At 39.7% G+C, this 25,479-nt stretch overlaps 1 protein-coding gene across 1 annotated transcript in view; it reads left to right on the top strand.

Moving 5' to 3' along the window:
* The window catches only part of ajap1 (adherens junctions associated protein 1), a 42,121-nt gene extending 19,431 nt beyond the window's left edge, over positions 1-22,690 (top strand). Inside the window, exons 2-6 of the mRNA XM_046397937.1 lie at positions 3,493-4,256; positions 18,099-18,186; positions 18,335-18,577; positions 20,109-20,241; positions 21,084-22,690. Of these exons, the coding sequence (XP_046253893.1) occupies positions 3,493-4,256; positions 18,099-18,186; positions 18,335-18,577; positions 20,109-20,181 (1,168 nt within the window). The 3' untranslated portion in view covers positions 20,182-20,241; positions 21,084-22,690. The remainder of the gene's footprint in view (positions 1-3,492; positions 4,257-18,098; positions 18,187-18,334; positions 18,578-20,108; positions 20,242-21,083) is intronic.
* The last annotated feature ends 2,789 nt before the right edge of the window (positions 22,691-25,479 follow it).

Genomic DNA, 25,479 nt, shown 5'->3' with positions numbered 1-25,479 from the left:
GCCAACAGACAAGCTAATTAATGGTCTGCTCCCTAACTTCACAAAGTAATTTCATTCCCTGTATGTCTGCCTGTAGAATGGACTTGGCATACTGAGATTGAGGACTTGAAACTGCACTTGATAATGCATATAAAGTAGTTTGCAATCAACTTTAACCTCCCCCAGTCCTTCAACAAACATGAGCATGGGAATGTGCCCTTGTCCACCAGCGTACCAGTGTTTCGATTTTTCTGCCCATTGTGTTCTGCATGTATGCCCATACAGCAATTGCATGTACAATCACAATGCTTTGTGATGATAAAAATGTGAGGCAGGGACAGCACAAGCTCAGAATCAGGAGACGTCACAATCTCCACTAAAGGGATTTCCTGCCATATTGTTGAGGCTTAACTATATTCTGAAGTTAGCAATGATGGTACAATGGAGCATGTGCTCATAAAATAGGACACCAGACACACATTCCCACCAGAAAGCAATCTGGTATGTTGATGCTGTGAATGCTGAACTTTATCTGCCATCTGTGCAGTACACTTCCAAATGATATTTTCATTATGTGGGAAGTCAAAGAATATTAGAGAGTTGTTCTTGAAACAAGTCTTAGAAAAAATTATTTCCACTCCATTATATCTGTAGCATGTGCTGTTCTTTCTGGAATTACAGCAATTGTATTGCTGCTTATAATTATACTCCATGTATCAGGACCAAGACAGTAGTTTACTATGTAGACAGGAGACTGCAAGTGAAAATATGTGGTACCATATTACCCTAGGTAGTGCTGCACTGTACTGGCATATTTTAAATATATTTTAGTAATAATAGAAATAATTTTGTAATTTCTAATCAGTGACTTAATGCTATATATAATAAATTTAAACAAAAGAGAAAAGTTTTTTCATGTCAATTATAATTAATCATATCTTATATTGTTTATTTTTTATATTTATAACGCCTCTCCTAGAAAGCAGAAAAGAAAGGAGCAATGGGGTTAATCTGCTGGACACCAGAATTTTATGGGGCAAACCTTGGAAACCCAACTAGTCTCTGTGCACCAGTCAAGTTGCAGTTTATAACCAGGTCTGTTGAGACTTGAATCATAGATGTAGTGGCTTGAGAGCTTTGTCATATGGTGCAACAACAATCACCTGAAGCTCAGTATCAGGAAAAGTGATGTGCTTGTGGTGGACGCTTCAATTATGGATGTGCCTGCATAGGAGCTACAATTTCAAGAAAGTGAATGCTTCAAACATTTCTGTATTAACATGGGTTTTCTCACTGGTTAGATAACTAATATAATGTATTTTACCATCTTCCCACTGCTCTGACCTCTTGATCAGTGCTGTGGCCATGTTTGGACAGAGCTGGGTTGAAAGCAAAGTGCTTAATTAACACGGTCATTAAACATTTTTCAGCCCCCTATTTCCCTCTTCCTGCTCCAGATCATATTACTCATGATAAGTAACACTGTTTTCCATCGAGTCTTACAAAGTATTGCCTCGAGTATGTTGACCAGGTTACATGCCAGGATCTCAGTCTGAGGTCAGATCCAAAATACTCACAATACAAATTATTATCCATATTTTTAACTGTCAGTAACACAATGACCTTGCCAGTGCTGTTTCATGGCCACATCGGCCATCATTTATGGCTCAATTAAAATGCCATTCTAGATTATTTATCAGTTAGTGATTTGCTGGTCCCTCACAACTCAAATCAAAGGTGATGTGAATAAGAAAAACATGGTTCTGACTCCTTCATAGTCAGAGTAAGCACCTGCAAAAATGCTCACTGAGCAAAGTCCAAAGTCCTGAGTCCAAAGTCCTGTGGTTCTCATACCAGTATGATAAATTGTTCCCAAATGTAAATTTAGCCACATTTCAGTGATGTGTGAGAGCACAATTCAGCATTTTTTAGTTTAATTTCCAATATGTGAAATGACACTTTGAAATGACCCACTACACCATCAAAGTGCAGGGACAGTGACATATAAATATAAAATGATATTAAAAATGGCAGAAAAAAAGCCATATAAAATAGTAATTGATGTAAGTAGTAATTCAGATGTCACTCACAAACTCTAATCCTGTGTTTCAGAAGTAGAATCACCCTCTTTTTTTTGAAGTGACTAGCAAATGTCACTGTGAGGCAACTACTCTTTCTAAACTCTACGTTTTTGATTTTGTTTTATTTTGCTTTAGCAAAAATAACAATAATGACAAGAATAGTCTGGAAACAGGGTATGTAAGGGATAAGAGAGATTTCTGATTAAAATTGGCATACCATTAAGAAGAGTTGACAGAAAAATGCTAAATCTATAGCATAGCAGTTATAATGCATCAAATTGTACTGTGTGAGCTTTCACTGGCTTTAGTACGATCTCTACTGTCTTTGTCCGATTTGCTGAACGTTCAAATTTGAAAAAAAAAAAAAATTGTAGATCTGAATATGAAAATAAGATATGAAAATAATCATGACTCAAGCAATTGTAACATACCCACATTTCAATAAAAGTCCAGTTTATCCTGTCAAATGTCATTTCAGTACTGCTTGACCGTAGAGATTTGTAAAAACATATCTTTGTGATTAAGGAATAGAAAGGCATATCTGTTTTTCCTCTGACAGTGGAGGAACCCATTCACACTTTTCCATCCATCATCACCTCTGTGATGCCTCCAAAATGAGTCCTCTTTGTGGGCTTAAATTGGCCAAGGACAGCAGAGATGAAAGATAGCCCATAATGAGGTTTCTCCCTAAGGAATCAATGTGTAGCTTTGTCCCAGAGGCCACTGAAGGTTGTCTGTAAAATCACTCTACTGCGGGGTCCCAACACCTTGTCATCATGTTGATGAGTAGAAGTGAGGTCTATACAGTAACAAAGGACACTTTCAGACACCCTTTGGTATGAAGGAATTAATGCAGAAGCTGTATGGGTGAAGATTTCTGTGATATACTTGTCATGCTGTGTCTTCTACTGGCAATGCGTGTTACCTCCCTGATCATTGCACTGCATAATCAAATTGCCCTTTGGGAATCAGATGACTTTGTGTCTGGGGAAGATAATGCAGAATATGATGATCAGCTAAACCAGGCCTGACCTTGTGTGTCGGTGTAATCATCCCTGAATTGATATGAATCTGTAACATCAAGGATAAGTCCTCACTGCTTCTGACAGCTGAGAGCGAAGAGTACAAACCATAATCTCTTCACATGTTTTACAACATTTACTTTGTGTTTGACCTTTATACTGTAATACAAAAAGGTGCTCTATGAAGCTAATTAGTACTGAAGCTTAATTGAGTAGGAGTCTAAGAAGCTGTGGAGTTGAACTTTGCCAAGAGTGCAAATGGGGGTTGAATACAGATTTGAATCTTTACAGTAGGCCAGTAACTTGAAGATGGGATACCAAGGGAACCTGATTTGTATAGTTTGAGCATATAGTGAACTGTGCCTGAATATAAAACATTTTCTCTCATTTCCTTTCTCCCTTCTCTGCAGTACGTCTGCTTTGAGGCCAGGCAGCTGTGTGGGGCACCGGGTGTGGATCCTGCTGGCCATGACCCACCTCACACTGGACTTCTCCATGTGCAGCCCCCTCAGTCAGGGTCTGGGGATCAAACTCACGCCTAAATCGGTGCCTCGCTCAAGACCTCGCTGGCAGCCACTCTGGGATACACCCAGCAAGCTTCACTGGAGAACAGTGAGTCCATTGGCCCGCCGGCTCCTAAACCCTATCCCTCTAGCCCAAGACATCCGGGCAGGGATAGGGCCAAAGGTAAAGGGTCAAAAGCATCGAAAGCCAGTGCATAAAGGACAAGCAGCATGTAAGGAGTGTCGGTTGAAATACTCTCAAATGGAGACAGGTGATCCTTTGGCTGTAATAGCTGAAGCTCCAGCAGGTTTATCCAGTGGGAGCAGAGGAGACTCAGTGGGGTTGTTACTTCGAGCCAGGAGGCAGCTCAAATGGGACAGCTATGATAAGTCTCAGGAGGGCCGGACTACCACAGTGGCCGGATTTATCGACTGGGGACCCACAGGAACAGATAGCATAGATGAAGATGGCAAACCAGAGCCCAACATAACGCTGTCCACCAGGGTGTCAACTACCACGGTGGCCACAACCACTAGCACGACAACCAGGTTCCCCCAAAGGACGTTTACTACGGTGACCACACCAGAGCCCAAGAGGCTAAGCACCACCAAGGCCACTGTCAGCTTTGGCGAGACTGCCAAACCACCAAAGCCATATGGGGAAACCCCAGGTAAGACAAATAGGATAGTTCACGATTTCAATTTCATGGCTAAATTTGAGTTAGTAAACGAAAGAAATCATCAGTTTGGTTGCCTAAAGTTTTAAAACTATCAGGAACCAACCCAGTGCCTGGGTTTAAGAAAACAAGAACTTAATTCAACCTTACCCAGAGACAATTAATGGATTAACAACATCAATACTGAAAACAAGTACAAAACCGCCATGGCTCAAATATGACCACCATGGATTTAGAGTGGTATGCACTTGGCTAGGCAAATTTCATATGCCTTCATTCTGTCAGAAATCAGAAGTTGATGCTTGAAAAATCCTTAACTAAAATTTACAATGAATTCAGTAATGGGACTTATGGATGGACTACTTTTCATTAATATAATATTACAGATGGGGAAAAAGGCACCTGCTTCACAGTGAATGACCTTGACCATACTGTGGACCTAATGCCTGCAACGCTGCACATGGGCATAAGTGATTTTTATGGATGGTCCCTCTGTGCTGCAGACACACAAACCCTCCAGCCAGCTGTATTAGATTTACCTTTTCATTAAGTCCATGAGGAACACAGCATTTTAAATGGACCATACAGGAAGTCATAAAACATAAGTCATGTTTAACAACTTATAAGCACTATGCTAATTAAAGCTTTCCCATTTGGTGCATTAATATAAATGTCATAAAATTAGGTAGTAAGGGACATCAGAAGTCCTTGGCTACCTCCTATGCAATTACAATGAAAATGTCTTAAGAAGCAGAGGAATGTTGAAATGTATGGACAGTAGAAGTCCTGCTGACAGAAAGGAAGAATGAAAAACACTTGAGTTATGCTGTCTGGAGAAACTGAGTGAGCTCAGATGCTACATCCGTAACACAAGCTGTGTTTGGTGATCCTACATGCTTGGAACAGTAGTAATTTACTTTAATTGTGTTAAACCATAATTCCAGGTTTCAGATAATAAAGAGAAACAACATTAGATCCTGAACTGGGACCACAAGCAGATCTTGACATCATAGCTGATATTACCACAGCCTCTCAGTGCTGTTCATATTAAGACAAACAGTCAGCTCTTATGCTGGAGCAAAAATGACTATAAAATGGGATTTAAATGTTTGTGGTATAAATATATGTTGTACTATGGTGGCCGACATGAGTAGTGAAAGTATAGTGAGTGTAATGGAAGTATGTAATTATCTTGTCAGCGTTGTTGTGATGTCTTTATTTTCTCTTGATTGGGAAGTAGCTGAGAGACCACCTGCAATTCAAAATGAAGGCTTGATATTGTATCCTGGAGGAAATCAGTCACCACTGTTAAATGAAAGCTGGTGAGAAAACAAAAGCAGGTCTAATTTTTTTTCAACTGGGTGCACATTAATGTATCAATAAGCAGACTGTGTCTCCTCAGAGAAGGTGAATAGAATCACATTTCAAAGCAAAGCCCAGGTGTTTAACTGCTGCAGAAAACTTTCCTTTTGCTTTCACAACACATTAACCTGTGCCTGCCTTGTTCTGGCCCCAAGGCAAGATGTAATTACCACACCAACAGCACAGCATTGGACTGAAGATGAAATTAAACTATTAACAATGGAGAGGAGCCTCACTTTGTCTCTGTCGCTTACTCTTATCATTTCTGCTTTGCTGCTTTGTCTTTCAGGATGTTTATAGTTATGTTCAATTCAATCTTACTCTGATAATCAATGCAAACTTCAGTGGTTATCTTTTCTCCTAACAATTTAAGCAACCTAGAATTCTGGTTTTGTCTTGTGATATATTATGGCATGTAGTCAGGTTCGTTAAAAAATTGAAAAAAGTGCTTTTGAGAACAACTGAGCAACGAGTACACATACAGATTGTACATAACTCATATGTACTCATATGTATAATATAGAAACAGATTTATGACATTACGCATACAGATCTGAATGTTTTTTTAATACAGAGAAAGAGAGTTACTCTGGTTTATTACAATTTGGGTCTTATTCTGACAGTTTTGGCCATCACATCCATTGTGTACTCACCAAACATTATACTCGCCAGATTGAGTAACGGGATCTGTCTAAAACGCTTCTTAACAAAGTTTACGCATACTAGAACTTCATGGATATCAAATAGCTGTGGGAGTCAAATTTTAACCACAGTACTCTTGTGATATCATAGTAGCATGTTTGTTGCATTTTAAAATGTAGCTATGCATATCCTTTTAACAAACATTTGGATTTTAGTTGGATAAAAGAGTTAACATAATCATCCAAATTCTAAAGTAAATTTGTAACATAAAATAGCTGCCTCTGACATCAATCAGTAAGGCGTTGCATTACAGCATGGCATGTCAGTGCTTAAAACAAAGCGCTGCTTTGGCACTGCTGAAAGAAGTTTTCTGGTTCATGCTCAAACAGATTTACACAGAGGCGTGTCAAGTTCCATTTAAGTCTAATTTTGAGAGTAGGAGTTTGGCTGGTACACATGCACTCAGTGGCAAGATAATTGAGATGTATTACAGTGAAAAATGCATAACCGGTTCAAAGACTGTGTTTGCATTATGTATGTTTGCTTCCATGCATGCACAGCCATTTAGACCTGAGCTGTTGGTTGGCCAGCTATTGTACGTGCCTTTCTTTCTCTTGCTGTGTTTTGTCTTCCTCCAGGCTTACACTCACTGTGCCAAGTTAACCATTACAACTACCGCAGGTGAATGATGTAAGATTTACTTATTTTCGTGACAATGCTGACACATTTGAGTGTTCAAGTACATGCAGGGCAGGGTGCAAATCACGCAACTCCACGTGCCCCAGATTGTATGTGCCCAGTGTCTGGGGAATCCATGATTTTAAATATTGCTGTAAATCTATGGCTATTTGAATACTTACAGTAATCAGAGTATCATGTAAGCTACTCTGTCTTTTGCTCCCATTTTCTCTGGATGAAAGGTACTTTTCTTTCAAACGCTGGATGAAAGCTTAGCTCAGAGTAAACCTCTGGGAGAAATGAACCAAGCCACCCTGACATCACAGCGAATTGTAATCTAAAAGCGCTGATGTAGAAATGGCAGGTGGCTCATAACATTAGAATTAGAGCTGTGACCAACAATTACTAATATTTTAGACAGTATAGATTTATTTTTTGTGGACCTGAGCAACCTGTATGCATTTTGCACAGGAAAAACAATGTAATTAAACCTTGAGTTACAAATGTCTACACTTGAATTAACGATTCATTTGAATAGGATACATTTTTTATGTAGACTATGTGATGTGCGCCTATATAAGCTGGTTGAATTATTTATTAATTGCTTTCTTCAAAACTGATGAATATGTTGAATAACCTAATGATAGGACAGTGACTGGGGAAATGATAGTCTACAAAGCAAAGTGGTATGAAAGCATGTCAACTAAATATTACACAATGTGGTACTATAGTTTTCCCAAGGTTGGCAGGTCTGCATTTGATCAATAAAAGTATTTTTATGTATTAAATGTCAAAAACAATAGATCAGCAGAAAACAAGCTGCAAAATGTTTGGTATTAAGGTATTTTTGTGCTTAATAGATTACTAAATCACATTTCATTCAGGACAGACTAGTGAATAAAGTCAAGATAATTGTTTATCACAGCAGATGATGTGTGATGAGTGTCTTGTAAGAAAGTCTTTGCTGCTTAGACTCCACAGGGAGAATTCGTGATCAAGGTCCTTCTGCCCTGAGTGGCAGCAGTGAGATAAATCCCCCCATGGAGTCCACACATTGGTGATGGTGGCGGTTGATGATTCTTTTGAGACTGATAAGACTGATGAGGCTGATGAAATGATGAAGCTGGTGAATCTGCAAAGACTGGGCAGTGATGGAGGAAGCAGAGACCTCATTCATGACAGCAGCAGCATGAGCATACTAAAGACAGAGAAAAGGAGTCATATTTGAAAAGAACAGCAGGAACAGCAGAAAGATGATAAGCTAATGATGTAGATGTGCTGCTGTGCTATTAGACAGGTGTGACCAGCAGATGAGAACTGTTGATATCCTAAATGACAGCCATATTCAATGACAGCGGGAAATTGTGAACATGTATAAGAGGAGTGAATGACAGAATGGTATGAGAAATAGACTACAGACGGAAGCAAAAAAATAGACTTCTTGACTGAGCTTTTGTCTAATTTTTGTTCATTTGCTTTCTGTACCTACGTACCCTGCTCAGGATAGTGAGAATGGAGCTTTTCTAATGTGCAGAATCGCTTATTGACAGTTACATGAACTGAATGTGATACAAGTAAATTAGATTATACATTTTTAGAAAAAAATACCTCCTATATTAACATCCAAATGCTTTTCATACTGCAGCTCAGTAAAGTCAGGCTCTCAGTGTCTATGAGATTACAGTATGAGCATTCATCCTGCAGTAAATGGGCTGCATGGACTAAGTCACTATGACTCACGAATACTGTAGGCAACCAGCACAAATGAAAGCCATTAGTGTACTTTGTCTCAGCCACGTAAGGCATGTGTGTACCATGACCGTAATCATCTCATGCTGTGTGCGTGGGGGTGTGAGCACATCACTGTCAAACATGGATGCAAGGGCTTGTTTGCGGAAGGAGGTAGAGAGAAAGGGGATGGAACAATTCCAAGATGTATCTCTGACACACAGAAGTACATGGTGAACAGTAGTCTGAATCTTCCAGTTTTTAGCTGGTCTTTGGTTCAAAGCAGTCATTAATAGATCAAGTGATGATGCATCTTTCACAGTCTGTTGCACCTGTTTCACTGTGAAGATGGAAAAGAAACTCACAGTGACAGGCTAGACAGAGCACAGTGGAAGTTTCTACTTTAGTGTGTTTTTAAATGAAATGTCACCTCACGTTAAGTCACATGTTCTCGCTGCACAGTAAACACACTTTGGGTCATTAAATTACCTCTGTAGACATTGCAGACACTCATTCCATTCACAATATCACCGGTTAGGGCCAGTGTATCAGTCTGTATGTGTGTATGTGTGTTAGAGTTTGATACCCGTGGTCATACATTTTTAACAATATATTAACATTGTTTTACACCCTTAGATAATTTATTTGTGCTTCCAGTTTTCTGGAAAAATCGTCTAATTCTGAACTTAATTAGGAAAAAAAAGAAAATGCGACTTGACATTAATCCAGGCCGCATGCATGGATGACTTCTGTACTTGTTTCATTAGTTTTTCTTGCATGACATTTGGCCAGCCAGTTTGGTTTGGTTGGAAACCAGCAATGTTAATGACACAGACAAAGTACACAACAGCTCACCACAACTCGTCTGTGTTGCACTTTTTGACTGCAGACTATGTGTCTTTACTCCCACTGAATGTTGGCATCAGTGGTGCAGGACAACAAAAGGGACAACACTTTCTGTCACTGTGGGAAATCCAACAAGTTCACACCCTTTCCCAGGGTGAAGAAATTATTGTTGCCTACAATAACTTTTGCTTGGCTAAAGGCCTTACAAAAGACCTTTAGCAAATACTCTTTGCCTGCTTCTGACCTCATTTGCCCAGATTGAATTCCTTCTTTAGCACTATCTTTATGTGCAGATTTCCAATCACTAGTGCCCGTTATCTGCACATGGGTCTCATTTGAGTGTTAATGACTTGCAGCCTTACTGTAGGTGGCTGTTGGTGTTTGCACAGACAGTGGCTAATGTCTGATTTCCTGTGTTGAGACCACCTGTGTGCATACTCGCCGTCAGAATTTATTTTTGTCCATTATCTCAGTCAGTTTGGATAGGAGTTTGTAGGGACGCTGCAGCTCTCGATGGATGCCTCCTGTTGATCCTGCTCTCACAGCACTCTGGCCATCATATGGGAGGTGGGAGGAGAAGGAGGAGGTGAAGGGTGAGGGTTGGGAGGGGCGTTAGCTGTAGTGCCTCCAGATGCTCACTGATTGTTCCCGGTGATTGTGCTGCTAGTAATGGCGACCCCCCCCTCCACTCCACGCAGATGGAGCTGTCAGCTCCATTATGGGTTCGAGATGATTAAAACTGCAGTTGGTAAAGCCATTACTGATAACTTGGGTCTTGTTAGATGATCTGAATATGTCAAGGTTAAATGTTAACAGGTTTGTGTGAAGTAAGCGAAAGGTACCCTGTGTTATGCAGTAGAGCCTTGCCGACCTGTCCCGTTTAGTGGCTGTTTGAAACAAAAGATGACATCTGGTCTAGGAACCAAAAGCTGTTTAAAGTAAACAATTCCATCTGGCCATAGTTCACATCACGTTATCAAATTTGTGAAGGTAGAGGGTTAAATGAATGGAGTAAATAAGTAAGTCTGTAGAGCAAAGTGAGCACATGTAAAATGTATGTTAAGTGTCTCAAGAATCTATTTTTAAAGGAGTGAACACAGTGAACGTTGTAATGCAGCATTTTGACCTGTGTCAGACCTGAAGAGGCGTACAATACAGCCTCTTCAACAGTGAGAGACACACGTAGAGACAGAGAGAAACCACTTTTCCCAACAGTTACCATGGCAATCCAATAAATTTGCCATTACTCTCTGTATTGACTCTCAATAAAGTGGGTAAAAATGAATCTCCTTTTCTCGAGCGTTAAATCTGGGCTTAAACGTTGATGCTTGGTGACAGGCGTGCAGAGTCAAACCCCCTTTCCCTGATTTACAGAAAGCTCAGCCAAGAGGAGATGAAGGGGCCAGACTTAGCAGATGCTGTTTCACTTTCTGTTACTCGGCTGCTCAGCTCTTTCACCGTGGCTCGGCACATCTGCCTAAAGGAAGAGAAGGGCAGATGTTGATTGAGACACTATTTTGGATACAAGAGAGTATTCTGTCAGGCAAAAAGACAGGACGTTGATATGATCCTCCTTCTTCAAACTCACTTATGATGATTTTATTTAGCTTTGAGAGATTTCCAGTTTTGTCCAAAAATGTCCAAAGAATGACAGAGAGAGGAAGAAGAATCGGACTCAAATCATAAAACCATTGCAGGTGCATAGTATGTTTCCCAGACCATTCGCCTGCTCAACAATTCAGCCAGGCTTTGCTTGGTAAAAACAAAATACCTCCTGTCAACATCATGACAGTACACAGATTTCACAAGGGTTGAAGCTGCCTTAGGAGCAATGCAGTTTTACATCCACCTGAAAATTGCAGTCATCTCAATTTGTCTGTTGTTAACAGGATGAGCCACTTTGTGTTTCTCCTCACTGCTCCTATTACAGGTTGGCACACAAGACAAGTGTAACCCCCTGTAAGGGATGCCATCATGGAAGCAATATGCTTTGACGACCCTCTTTTTCTGGTCCACTCTAGCATTTGCCATCCAGCCTGACTGAATTATGCAGTGATGCCTTTGACATTGAGAGAAAAGGCATGTAGAGTAATTGTTTCTGATCTCTCCCTCTTCAACTTTCCCCTCCCCTCTCTCTGTCCTGCTCTTCTCTCTCCCTCTCTCTCAGCACCCTCTTTTTCAGTAAGTGTTTTAGATTGCTTGGTGACTCAGTGGAAATCAGCCCAGATTGACACTTTGACACTGACGCTAATTGGCAATTCCTAACTATCAGCAGGCCGCCTTTGACGGAAGTCTTCCCCCAACCTGTCCTGCTCAGGTGCCTGGTGGTATGGAGAGACCATCTTAGAGAGGTCACACAGTGAATTACTGTGTATTCAATATGCCTGTACAAATGTGCTTTGTAGTGTGCAGGAGTGAGGTGGCTCAACCTCTGTAAGCTACAGCTCTGTTTTACAAATGAGGGGCCTTTCCCACATTTTTCAGGAGCTTTTAAGCCATCACTGCGTGGGTGTAGGCACCATTAGCACTAAATGGCTCTTTGGATGCCTGATAGGGCTTACAGCTACATATAGACAGACTAATACACACACACACACACACAATGAAAGCTGACAATAACTCACAGATGCATGCATAGTAATTAACTAGTCATTCTATTTTCTTCATCATTTGTCCAGCGTTGCCTTGTTAGAGCATTGTTACTCCGAGGAAAAACTGGCTGCAGTTTAGCTGTTGTTACACAGTTCACCATGGAAATTACAGATTGACAATGCAGGAATTCATCAAGGTCAAAAACTCATTCATTTTAGCATGGAACACATCTCCACCAGCTGGAATAATGACAAATACTGTTTTTATGAAGAAGAAGTTTGTTCATGGAGCCTGTATGTGTTCAGGCTGAATAAGGAGACACATTACTGTACTGCGTGACATGTTGCAGTAGGAAAAGTACAGGAGTAAAGAAGAAAATGAATAAGCCAATGGAATGATTCCTGCCTTTTACTCTGCAGCTTCAGTTTCAGGGTCATGTTATTGTATATATTCAATAACACAAGTCAGAATGTCTGTTGTCAAAAGAGGTCTGCACCTCATTCAAAATGATAAAATGCTCTTGATCTGCAATTATTTAATAAAAATGAAAGTCACGTATTGTGGCTATATGGAAAGTATTTTGTGTGGAAATAAGAGCTATTGTGCTATTGCTGATGCTTCAGGTTATTAACCACAACTAGCAAGAGCCACTAACTGGACTCAGGTCTGTGTTCACATTGAAATGACATTTTATGTATTTTGTTAATGCAAATGTTGATGTTTCCATATGTCCAACATGTCTTTGTTTCAGACACTGTTTGCACATGGCTGCACACCCGAGTGAACAATGAGGTTTAGAGTTACACACAGCAACACGGCACTAATTACTACTTCACAACCCAAGAAATATATGTTGAGTTGTTAATATAACCCACATTGTTAGAGATGTGACACTCACAGCTTTGAGATTAAAGCCCCAGAACAGATTTTTCTTATCAACCGATGAAGTTGTTATTGCAAATGCTAACTTTGTGTATCTGCTGCGTGGTGCTCACCAGGTAGTGTGTGGTGGGTTTATCAACACCTTTTCACTAGAAACAGCTGTGGTTGAGGATCTTAAAACTAAAGCAATTAGCTGAAAAGCTCTGTGTAGCTAAAGAGAAGTACAGAGTCCAGTTTCTTTAGGTTTGTCACTATGAGTGACAGCTTTCAACTGAAACAATGTTAATTGATCCATTGTTACATTCTACTGTGTTGGTAGGCCTTATTTTTATCATTTGCACCTGTCATTGAGTGTTGGCAATTTTGATTTCGAAATTTTGGCAATTTAAAATGAAGCAAACATAATATTACTTAAGATTAATAACATATCTTTAATGCATTCAGCCTCAAAATATCAAGATAATGACTATGGTAGAAAGCATACTGAAGTTTTCAGTGGCACCACAAACCTGCTACACACATTTGTTGACCGCACACAGTGTTTTTGCTTCTAAACCCGGCGTCTTTTATTAAAAGTAGGTAGGAAGGAGAGATTTTATTTAACCACAATGATTTTCTTTGACATCTTCATCAAACTGTCATGGCCAAGAAGACCCAAAATCTAATTTATTTCTTGCTGGGAGCATTGATGGGGGCTCAAATCCTGGTGCCACAGAGGTCACAAGCTGTCCCCTCCTCTCTTTATCTGTATCTGTTTCTGTCTCTTCCTTTTTTCTCTCTCATTCTCTCAATATCTATCTCTCTCATAGCCTCTCTTTGTTTGGTAGTGATTTGACCAAACAATCCGTACTGAGTATCACTAAAGCAAGGTGACTGCCAAAGGTGATTTTTCATCATGACTGCCAGAACACAATGAGTTTTAGATAGCCAGGCCAAATTTTCCTCCCTCTAACCTGGCAGCTCTGGCTGAAAATAGAACTGGCCTCTGCACTCACATTTGTCACCCATGTCATTATCTGCCTTATTATCCTTGCACCCTTAAATGTACTACCCTGAAAATGAGGTTATAATGGACTTAATGTTGGTGTTTGTGTTGCTGGGCCTCACCTTCTTGGGTTCATTTGTTTCATTAAAGAGTTGTACGAGGAAAGTATGCTTATTTTGGCTCTAAATGGCATCCTGGGGTAACTCTGGAGTAATGAGCTATTTGGACTTAAATACCTTGAAAACATGTGGCATAGCACCAGTACGGTACACACAACATGCTCATGTTTACCAGCTGTGCCAAATAGATTCCACTGATGTAAAGCTACAGATTGGGAGAGTTGTGTTCACTGACATCACATTCACCAGTCAATGTTTATATAATGACAGTATATATATTTTTACATACACACACTGAATTCGTCTTCTGCATTTATCCCATCCTTAGTTGAACACACACATGCAAGATCCGGCAAATAACATGCAGTGAAACACACACAGGAGCAGTGGGCTGCATCAAGCGCCCGGGGGAGCGTATTGGGGGGGTTACGTGCCTTGCTCAAGGGCACATCAGCTGACTAATGGAGGGGGGGAGCATTTTTTTTTGCATTAATCACTCCACCACACCCAAATTTTTCCTGCGTGTCCGGTGGGGGAATCAAACCTCCGATCACAAGCCGCTTCTCCAACCTCTAGGCCACGGCTGCCCATGCACTTTATGATAGTTCCTATGTTATTTATATTTTGCAAATTATAAAATACATCATAACTCAGTTTCCCTGGTAACACCTGGGGGTTTTTAACTTTAGATACAAGTTGTTAGTGGGAAATATTTACAGTGGTTCAGCTGTGAGCCACAAAGCTAATTATGCTAGCAAGATCGTTGGCAAGTCGGCTATAGCTCCTCTGACGTGATTCTCAAAGCATCTCAACAGTTCTGCTCAACTGGGCCTACACTTTGAAAGCTGCTAATTCACAGCACATATAATAATAACAAAATTGACCATTTCAAGAGGGAATGACAGAGCTATTTGCTGACCCTCCGATCACAAGCTGCTTCTCAAACCTCTAGGCCACAGCTGCGCCTAGAGGTGAGGATGAGAGACTACAGATTTACTACTAGATACCAGATACTCAAATTTTTATTAATGTAATTTTCTAATGTCAAGGTGTTCAGAACAGTGAGAGAACAGTGAACAAATAATTTCACTGAAACTACATAGTAGGTGTCCATGATCAGGAATTACTGGGCACTGTGTGGCCAATGAGAATCAAGTATTTACTTCGCCCATGGTATAATCTGAGTCAGTTGTGGTTTTACAGGACAATTTTGCTGTAAAACCACAGCAACAACAATTTTTGCAAGTTCATCTTCTTGAGACCTCCTGACTGGAAAAGTGTCTCCTTTCACATTGGCATCAATGGAAAATAAAGCGATTCTCAGTAGAGGCCTCAGCTATTGATCAAGGTCGGGGGAAGCTCTATTATGCCTGACCTTTGACAGATGTTAATTTATAACTGACTCCTTTCAACTTAACAACCTTGACGTCAGCTGGAGACAGGGAGAGCAGGAGGGGAGGGAGAATCGAGATGGGATATGAGGGAAATGCAAATGACTTGCCAGATAAGTTAATATGCCATTGCTGGCGCAAGAGACTCTGATTGCACTGGGAAGGTAAGGCTTCCCTGAGCCATCCTGAAATATCATTAATCCGAGGTTGACCTGGTCTGCCTTTTACATGGCCCTGCCCACAGAAGTTTATTATCTAAGAGGAGGCTATCCAGGCGGTCAGAGGAGAGGCTGTGCGCTTTTCCAAAATGATCGAGCAGCACTTCCTTTAGAGCCTTCTGAAGACAAATTGGCTTGAATCAGCAGCTAGGCAGCTGGCTGATGGAGAGGTGACATGTATAAGGCCCACGCAGGATTTTCATCATAACGGCTTTTCTTTTTGTTTTGTTTTTTTTTTCCTTCCTGCAGCATGTCACCTGCTGCAATGTGTCATTGTGTCCTAATCACTCTCATGCTCTATCACTCACCCATACGCATACACAGCACACAAACCATACAGTACAGCTGAACAAGCTCGCACTAATCCTCACTTTAGACATGTATTTTATTTGTGGATTACTGTTCTCTGTCTTAAAAGTGTAAATAAGAACAATGCCTTTGTACTTTAGGTACACAGAACAAAGCTGAGGACCTTCAGTTCACATTCATGTCAGCAAACTGGTTAAGGTGCATCGCGAAAGCAAAAGGCAGTCATTTCAGGAACAGTCCTAATTATAAGGCTTGGCATTGTACAGACAGCTTAGCAAAACAAGGTTTAGGTGATACCTGGAAGATGTCACAAAGGTGTGTGGGATTTTAATGGTTTCGTTTTTCTAGTTTGTCTTGTAATCATACCAACGTTAGTGGGTGTAAAATCCTCCTTGAATCAAATATGAAAGAAATTCAGCAATCCAGAATTCACCCGAATTTATTCTCTGTTGACAGAGAAGTTATCATTTTCTCAGTAAGTGTCCTTGCTGTCCTTTCAATAGCACTATAATTGGGTTTTAATTTTGTCCAATAATAATTTTCTATAATGGGGGCAGACTAGTGCAAGTAGATCTTAAACAGCCCAGTTAATCACAAAAAGTTATAGCTGGTTTGTATGCAGTTGAAGAAAAGAGAACTTGTGACCTCTGGAGAAGCCCTGCCTGGAGTTACTGTTTCTTGTTGTCACATGGGGTTCAGATACTTAATACAGAGCAACTCATTCGCACAAAAATACTGAGACCCTTTGTAACATCTATAGATCTTTTAATCAGCACTATTCAATATCTTTAGCATTCTAACTCATTGTTTTGGTTATATGGTTGACAAACTGCAAGATTATCAACCTTGAGTCAAAACACACCAGCTTTTTTCTAATGAAGCCAATGTTTCCTACCTGCTGAACACCAAACAGAAGACAAACCAGATATTTTTTCTCAGGAGGTGGAAACCGAAACAGGACCAAGGACAGAGTAAATATTGGACTTACATTCAGTCCAGTAGGTTCACCATGATATTTTACTGTTGTTAAGGTGATAAAAACATACTACCACATGCTCTTTTCATCTTGTTCTGCTGCTGGACTGTTAAAATGTCAGTTTGACTGACAAGCTGATGAAGTTGACTCATTGTAAAATTAATTATATAAACACTAACACTAAACATTATAAAACAGGGTTTAAAGCAAATGCAATGAATGGCTTACTTTGACAAAATGGGAGTTGTGCAAGCAGTGCTGTTGCATCAATTTTCTTGTCTACTATTTTGCATGTGACATTAAGTTCAATTCAAATGAAAATATTCAGTTTGATGTTCCAAGTGTCTTATTGCTCGTGTCCAGTTCAACATATAGTGTTCATAAACACAAACAGTTTATATGCCACAGTGAAGCACACATATCATCGACACCTAATTTACGGCTCTATCAAACCAACTTAATGCCTGTGTGTGTGTATCCTCATTCCTCTACCCTGCATTAACATGCCACCCTCTTCAAAGTGTATCGGACTACACAGCCAGATTACCTTTGATCAAATATTTTATTTGATGTACCATATCAAGTCATTTGCTCTCCTTTAATGTTTAAACAAAAGCCGTAGGGCAAAATCTACAGAGATACTTTGGTTTGAAAAGTAAAACTAAGAAGCCAGTGGGGAAGGTCTGACAAAAGCATAATACAGTCAAACAGTGACTAAACATATATGAGATTGGGTTTAATTTCTTTTTTTTTTAATGACATAAGAACAATAAGTTATATAACTACTTTGAGAAAACTTGGACTTGGTTATCCATTACACACCTCTGTACTGTAATTGAATAATTCATGTTACTCTTAAATTATGACTAGCAGTGGATGAGCGTCATCAATACTTACTGAAGAGCAAAAATTGTTCAGGGTTGTCATCCTCTTTTTTTGAGTGAGCTGCCCTCAATACTTCGAGAGTAGAGTGATGTCGGTTTGTCAGGCCTAGAAAACAAAGAGAAGTTGAGGCTGTCTGCTGTAAACAACAGGAGCAAAACAATTTCCTCCACAAATTGATTGATTGTAATGCTTGACTCTTTTGTTTATTTCTGTCTTTTTGCAGGTTTGGCAGTTCACCAGATAATCACAATCACTGTGTCTCTCATCATGGTTATCGCAGCCTTGATCACAACACTCGTCCTTAAAAACTGGTAGGAAAGTTTCCTTTATTTATTTGTATTTTTTTTATTGATAAAGACATTAACTGTAGGAGCACCCGGTCAGAAATCACTGTAGATGGCCAAAGGTACAAGGTATGATTTTATTTTTGTTTCTTGTCTTTGGTGCGTGTTTTTGTAGCTGTGCGCAGTCTGGAAATGGCCGCCACAATAGCCATCAGCGCAAGATTCACCAGCAGGAAGAAAGTTGCCAAAACCTGACAGACTTCACCCCAGCCCGGGTGCCCAGCAAGGTGGACATATTCACTGCCTACAATGACAGCCTGCAGTGCTCACATGAGTGCGTTCGGACTGCCGTGCCCATCTACACTGATGAGATGATCCAGCAGACGCCTGTCTACAAGACTGCTTACAATGGAAACAGGTACACTAGCACAGGACTGTTTCCAGCACAAAAGGTGGATGCACATGAGAACCTTTCTTCAGTCAGCCAGCGGTTGAAATCCACAGTCTCTTTATGCTTTCCAAAGTGACGCCTCTGTCCACTGCAGCTATTATCGCTAATGTTCTATTGGTCCGAATACTATGAAACCATGCTGAATGGCAGAGCTGAATCAATTGAAATTGTGTTAAGGAATCAATGTCTCTTTCCTAATAATTATCTTTTTATGAGGGGATAAATGTTCTAATAACTTCCACATGAAATTAGAAATCATTAGAAAAGATTAAATAACAATCACCGAATACTTTCTCCTCATGAAATACTCCCACTGTTTTCTTGTGTGCGCAACTACTCTGAACCTCCTGTCAGAGCAAATCAGCACATAAATGAGTTGCCTTTAATACTGTTGTCCGTTGCCTCATTTCTCGTCCATCTGCCTGACACCTGGCTGAGCAGTGTGCTTCAGCGCACTCAAGCTGCACACAAATATCTAAATCTACCAGTGAGTTTTACTCTTATGTAATAATGACTCAATTTATAGATGTAGGGCAATGGGATGTGAAGTTTTTACGGTATTAGTTTCTATCTAACTGATCTGTCTTACAGCATTTCAAATGGTATATGTAAATATACCATATAGATGGATAGATAGATAGATAGATAGTAATGGAACTTCAATACCCAGAAGTCATGCAATGTGATATAAGTAAACTACACACAACACATCCATGTTTACCAACTCAGCTAATCTGTGCTGCTTTATACCAAAAGACAGGAAACAGGCAATAGATGCAGCGTTGGTGAGTCACTGGTGTGTCTGCATTTCACTCTGAGTTGAAATTGTTCCTCTCCATGGGCTGCAGTGTGTCTCTATTTGTGATGTTAACTGCCAAGGCAGGTGTCTTTGACATAGAAACCTGTCCTGTTGTGGTATTATACCTTGAACATATCACTTACATGTGTAGTGTCACAATATGCTTGGTGGAGCTTTGACAGTGTTTACTGTCTGAGTGGATAACAGTAACAGTCATTGAAGCTGCAGGGCCAGCACGAGGTGGTCACACTTACCCTGTGTGTCCAAAACCTGTAAGAGATTCATTATGCTGGCAGTGAGGATAGGATCATTTGTCTGGTGTAAACAGTCCAAAGTGTTTGGATTTATTTGTTTAAAGTTGAGGAAGGACAGATGCATTTTTACTTGTGGAATCTCATTTGAATAAAAAACATTGCTGGTTAATACATCATCAGTATGTGATTTTCTGCTTGTGTTCAGTCAATAGTACAATGTTGACAACAGCACCAAAGGTTAAATAGGATGGAGGATGTATGAAGCCTATCAAAAAATGTTCTGAGGCGACCTGTAACTCACCTGCAGGGCACTAATATCACCTCAGAATCAGTTCATGTATAAGGCTTAGTGTTGACAACTGACAGGTGCAGACTGGATGTGATGCAACACATCCACCAGTATGAGTCCACTAAGTGTCCTTACCTGTTGCACTTTATCCTACAGGCCCTCCCCAACTGAAAGACAACTGATTCCTGTGGCCTTTGTGTCAGAGAAATGGTTCGAGATCTCATGTTGACGAGCTGAAGGCCTTGTTCACTTCCTGTGGGTGGAAGAGACTTCCTGAATTCACGCTCTGGTGGGTACTGAGCCAGTTTGTCCCTTTGTAAATTATCGACTGAGCCTTAGCCACCTCGATCCCCGTGGTGATGCTGCCCCACTTTGGGAATAGAAGGGAACTTGGCATATGTTTGTTATTTGTGTCATGATTATGCTCCTTTCCGAAATGTGCGCAGTGATTAAAAAGGGTTGAGAAATCCAGTTCACTGCCGTATCAGAGGTATTAGTAGCTGAGATAAGACACTAATTATGTATATATCAGTATGAATGAGCTATACTGTGTGCTCAAAATTAATGATTTCACTCCTCACATCTGAAACATTTTCATTAATATGTATGTTGCCACTCTCATTCTTACACTAATAGCATACTGTTTTGAACATATCTAGAAGTAAAGAGGCACTTTCACTCAACTTGTGACATATTCTCATGCAAGGCTAATATATGCCAGAATGGCCTGCATTTGAAATTCAAAGCGTGAAAGTTAAACACATGCTCTGGCCCCACAGTGTTGCTGGAAGCCCGGGGGGAGGTGTAACGTCTGCTATTGACCCAGATTTTAAAAGGAATAGATTGCCTGCAGGTAGCGTAGTGGGAGGACAGCGCCTCGCCGTTGTCTGGACACACATTAGTCTCAGTCAGCTCAGCTCTACACGGTGTATCCTCATCCCTGCAGTCTTAAAAGACACAAGATCTTTTTATTGTACTGCAAATTTAATGTATTTGCCAGACCTGTTTCCCCTAACACAAGTATAAAGTTGGCTGGTTTTGAGAATCCTATCTGTGTCATAGTGATTGTTTTATTCTTTGCTGGGCACATAATGAAGGGTAATTGTTATTTTGTTCTCCACATCTCCACAGGATCCAGTTGGAAACAAGAAACACACAAAACAGCTTCTTTTGTAAAATAGTGTGATCACTCTTTGGACACTGGTGAAGATATTTATTTTTCTAGAGATGACAAGCAGAGCAGCCACAATGCTGCCACTCCATATTTCCAGGAAAGTACAGTCATTTAGATATAGATTATATATAGGTATATTATAAAGGATGTGTGGGACAAGACTGTGGACGTCAAGGATGTCTCAAGAAAAACACTTGAGATTTGAAAAAGGAACCCATGGAGCTGCTGTGGGTGGAAGATGAACTGTATTTCTGAACAATGTGCCAATAATGCCACTATGTGCCACAACCTGGATAGAAGGAAGTTTCAACAACAACTGATGGACTAAACAAAGAGCGCTATATTAACCCTATATCAACTCCAACTACATTTTTTTTAAAGAAATGTCAAACATAAAAAATGGTACAAATGTATTTGTATGTTTTGAAATAGTTTTAAGAAATGTGTTGCAAACGAGTCTAAAACATATTTATACGAAGCACTATTCTATTAGTTGGGGAAGAGAGAAGATGGAAAAAAAGAAACGGTATATGCTTTATTGAACAGTTGATTTTAAAACATTGTTTCTATAGGTCCCATTTTAAAAACAGAATAGTTATGTCTATTTTTTTACACAACAGTCTGCCCCAGCCCTAACATTGGAGCCCCAAAGCACTTGGGATTCATCACCATTAATTAAATACTCCCACCTGAGCTGAGATTATAACAAAGAAAACAAGTGTAAGCCAATCCTGTGCCCGCTCCGACTGTTTATCGTGTAAGATTTGCACCTGATCTGGCTTAATGATAAAACAAACAAAAGGTTTTTTTTTGGTGCGGGATCAGTGCTGCAGCAGATCCAGTGTTTCATTAAACCATGGTGGCCTGCTGCACTGATTTTGCTGCTATACCGTAGCAGCAAATTCAAGTATAGATTGAATAAGGAAAGCCACAGCAGACTGCATGGAGCTGGACAGGACATTCATACTTCCTCAGGTCTGTCTAGCTCTCTTGCACACTTCATGTTGGTCTTACTTTCAGCAGCTGCGTGGGATAAATTCTAATGATTGGATATGATTTCGATCTGAGCTGAAGCGCTAAAAGGGAGGACTTGATTCAATTAGAGCTTCAAATTCAGATAATTTGTGTGATAAATAGGAAAGAGATTGAATAAATCCCTCCACAGATACTTAATTAGTAACTCCACGCAACTCCCAGATTGGTTCACTTTTGCTAAATAATTTTGAAACCCAAAAGTGTGAATTATAGTCAGATAGTCTAGAAAAACATGAACTAAATTGGTGAAGATAGAATATAAAACTATTATTAACAAGCTGTGAAAGAGGTGCTGCAAAGTGGTGTCCCTCAGGATCAAAGGCATGTGCATCATGTGTTTTAAATACAAGATGTGAACAGGGAGGAAGCCCCTCAACAAATGTGTGGGGAGGAATAGTTGGCCCTCTCCGGAGCCAGATCCACTAAATACTTGAGGACGATATTTCTAGCATATCAGAATTTCAGCTATCACAGCCAGGAATTTATTTGTGCACAAATAAATTATTTTAATTTGTGCAGAAGAAAGTAGAGCAAAAATATGATACAGATTTATGGGAGAGAAGAATTTAAAACACTCACATCACTGTATTGTGAAATAAGAGGATTATGACAAGCCAATCAGCCGCTGCCAAATTGGTTTAAAATATCTCTTAAGTCAAGGTGAGAAAACTCCATGGTCAGGGAGGACAGCAAAGCTCTCCTCAGAGCTTTCTAGCACCAATAATTTTATTATCAACCTGAAGCTCTGAAAAACAGATCACCATTCGTGCTACAAAGCTTTAGAGGAAACCGCCTTTGAATCTACCTTCTGTTGTGCTGTGGGTTTGTACAAAGCACAAATACAATTCTGTAATTGTAAAAGTTTTTCGGTTGCAGACAGCAATATGTACAGATTTAAAAAGTGGGTTTTATTGCGTGTCGACAGTGGATCTCCAGTAATGTTCTTAGGTGGTTTTTAGGCTTGTTCTCACTTCCTTAAAAGAAAACAGGTTGTCCTAGTGAGATCAGTATCTGTAAATGTGTGCCATTCAGAAGGTGCCAAGATGGCTTGGGATAAACACTGTGGTGCAAAGCGCCTGCTTTTGCCCATTCACAACATGAAAACTACTCTCATGAATGACCCATACCAGTTCAGCCTCACACGTGTGACAGGCTGCAGAGTTGCTTCTTTGACACAACATATATTTTTTTGAATGAAGAGTGATAATCTTAATAGTAAGAGGGTTATGAAACTTACTGTATATTATACACGTGTAAATGTATTTTCTATATATTTGCTTCTATTTGTGTACAGGTGTGTTCTATTTTTCAAAGCCTCTCCTGTTTTTGGGAAGGCTTCTGCTAGGTCGGGGATAGTGTCTTTGTTTACATGTGTAACTACGGTATTTCTTTTAAAACACAAAACTAACCTTGTGCCAAGCTTCCTACCTGCACTTTTAAGCAGTACTTGTATTATATCTTTAGCTAACCAGTATAATACTTCAGTAGACGCTGCAATAGTTCAGAGACTGGAGGTTGATTTCCAGGTGGAAAGTAACTGAATGCTGAGTGGTTTGAAGAAGTGTTTTGATCATATCTTAGGTTCTACTGTATTCATGGTTGGCTGGGAAACCAATAACTCTCTGTTTTTTGACATCATTTCTAAAATTCTAATTCAGTGTTTCATCACGTTACTAACAAAAACAGTGTAAATCCAACAGTAGCTGCCAAGAAACCAGCTAAACTTGATCTAGACTGGTTTGAATTCATTTGTCATAACTCATTTTGTATTTGTATATATATACTGATACAACTGCCCAGGAAATGTACAACGTGCCACATACTTTAGTATATTGACTGCGAAAAATAGCATTTATGACTGTATAAAATAATCAGAGAAAACATCTAGAAAAAGAATTGTGAAAGGAAAATGAACTTGACTCAACTGCTAATTTGACTCAATTAAAAATTGATCAGAGTTCTGTCACAATAATGTGGAAAGCCACTCACTTTTTTCATTCATCAAAATTTTTAAAGGATATTTCTGGTTTATCACAACTTAGGCTTTATTTTTAGCCATGCTAGCTGTTGACCAGTCAGTCCAACATTTGCAGATATCCTTGTTCCTACATGCTGAATCCTAATGACTTTGGTATAATGACTAAGACGGTGGACATTATAATATATTTGCTAAACATTAGCAGGTTAATATTGTTATTGCATGTTAGTGTGCTGATGTTTACAGAATACAGACTCACAATTTCAGCTGCTGACTCTCAATTTTTAAATTTGTTCAACGTGCCCATCGATCGTGGTGACATTGTATTCACCAGGTAAATTGCAAAGATCTGAAAGGTTGAGTACTTAAAATGTCATTATTACTGACAGCAATGATGGCCAAGACTTTGAAAATAAGACCCACGTTGTTATTAACCCAAATTATCTTTTAAGTGTACATATTGAAGATTATCCCCATAACTTTTGGAAATTTGGGCTGTGAATAATTTCTGTGTTGTCTGAATTTTTGTGAAGAGTTTCATCAAAAGAAGGTAGGCTTTACTTATGGTCACCAAGGTTCTGTACTACTAACACTGTCCCTCACAACTGTAAAATGTGACCCTTCTGAAAATCTTGAAATTTTGTAGCAAGCTAGTAATGATTGTGTGGGATTAATCTCACTCATTCTCTCTCTTTCTCTCTCTGTCCCTCTCCTTTTTTTAGACCTACAAAATCAGATCATTGAATAAGTGAAAATTTGAGATTTGAGAATTTGAATTTCTTTATGTTTCTTACTGTAAGGAAAAGGATTTATAGGGTTTTACTTCAGTTAACACTGAAAAGCTTGTTTGCATTGTTAGCATCCCTAAAAGCAGTTTGCTTTGTATTCCTGAAGAACATTGAAAGAAAGGAAAATGAAACTCGCAGCATACATACTTTGAACAGGCATGCTTGGCTAGAGGCATCGGCATTCCTCGCCCTTCTTCCTTTTGGCTCTGTCTGAAATCAAACTGATATGTAAGGAAATGCCTTACTGCTTTCTTGCCTTCTCAGTTTATATTTCAAGACAGCCGATGAGTGTGGCGTATTATAGCTAAGAGGGAGGAAAATAATTCCACTCCGCTGGTCAGATTTAATCCAGGAAACATTATCAGAGAGCAGCGCAGGCAAAGGCAGGGAGAACAGAAAAACGGGTTGGGGGCGTGGGGGTTCTTGTAGAAAAGTCTTAAACAGACACCAAAGGCTTGACATGACTTTTTCACAACAAATTAATATTTTGTGGCTTCAGTGTCTCTTCAGCAACCCACGAAACCTATATGCTCCCTTCAGCACAAACAAGCT

The sequence above is a fragment of the Scatophagus argus genome, chromosome 8, assembly GCF_020382885.2.
Source record: "Scatophagus argus isolate fScaArg1 chromosome 8, fScaArg1.pri, whole genome shotgun sequence".
In the NCBI taxonomy this organism is placed as follows: Eukaryota; Metazoa; Chordata; class Actinopteri; family Scatophagidae; genus Scatophagus; species Scatophagus argus.
This window is presented reverse-complemented; position numbering and strand designations above follow the sequence as displayed.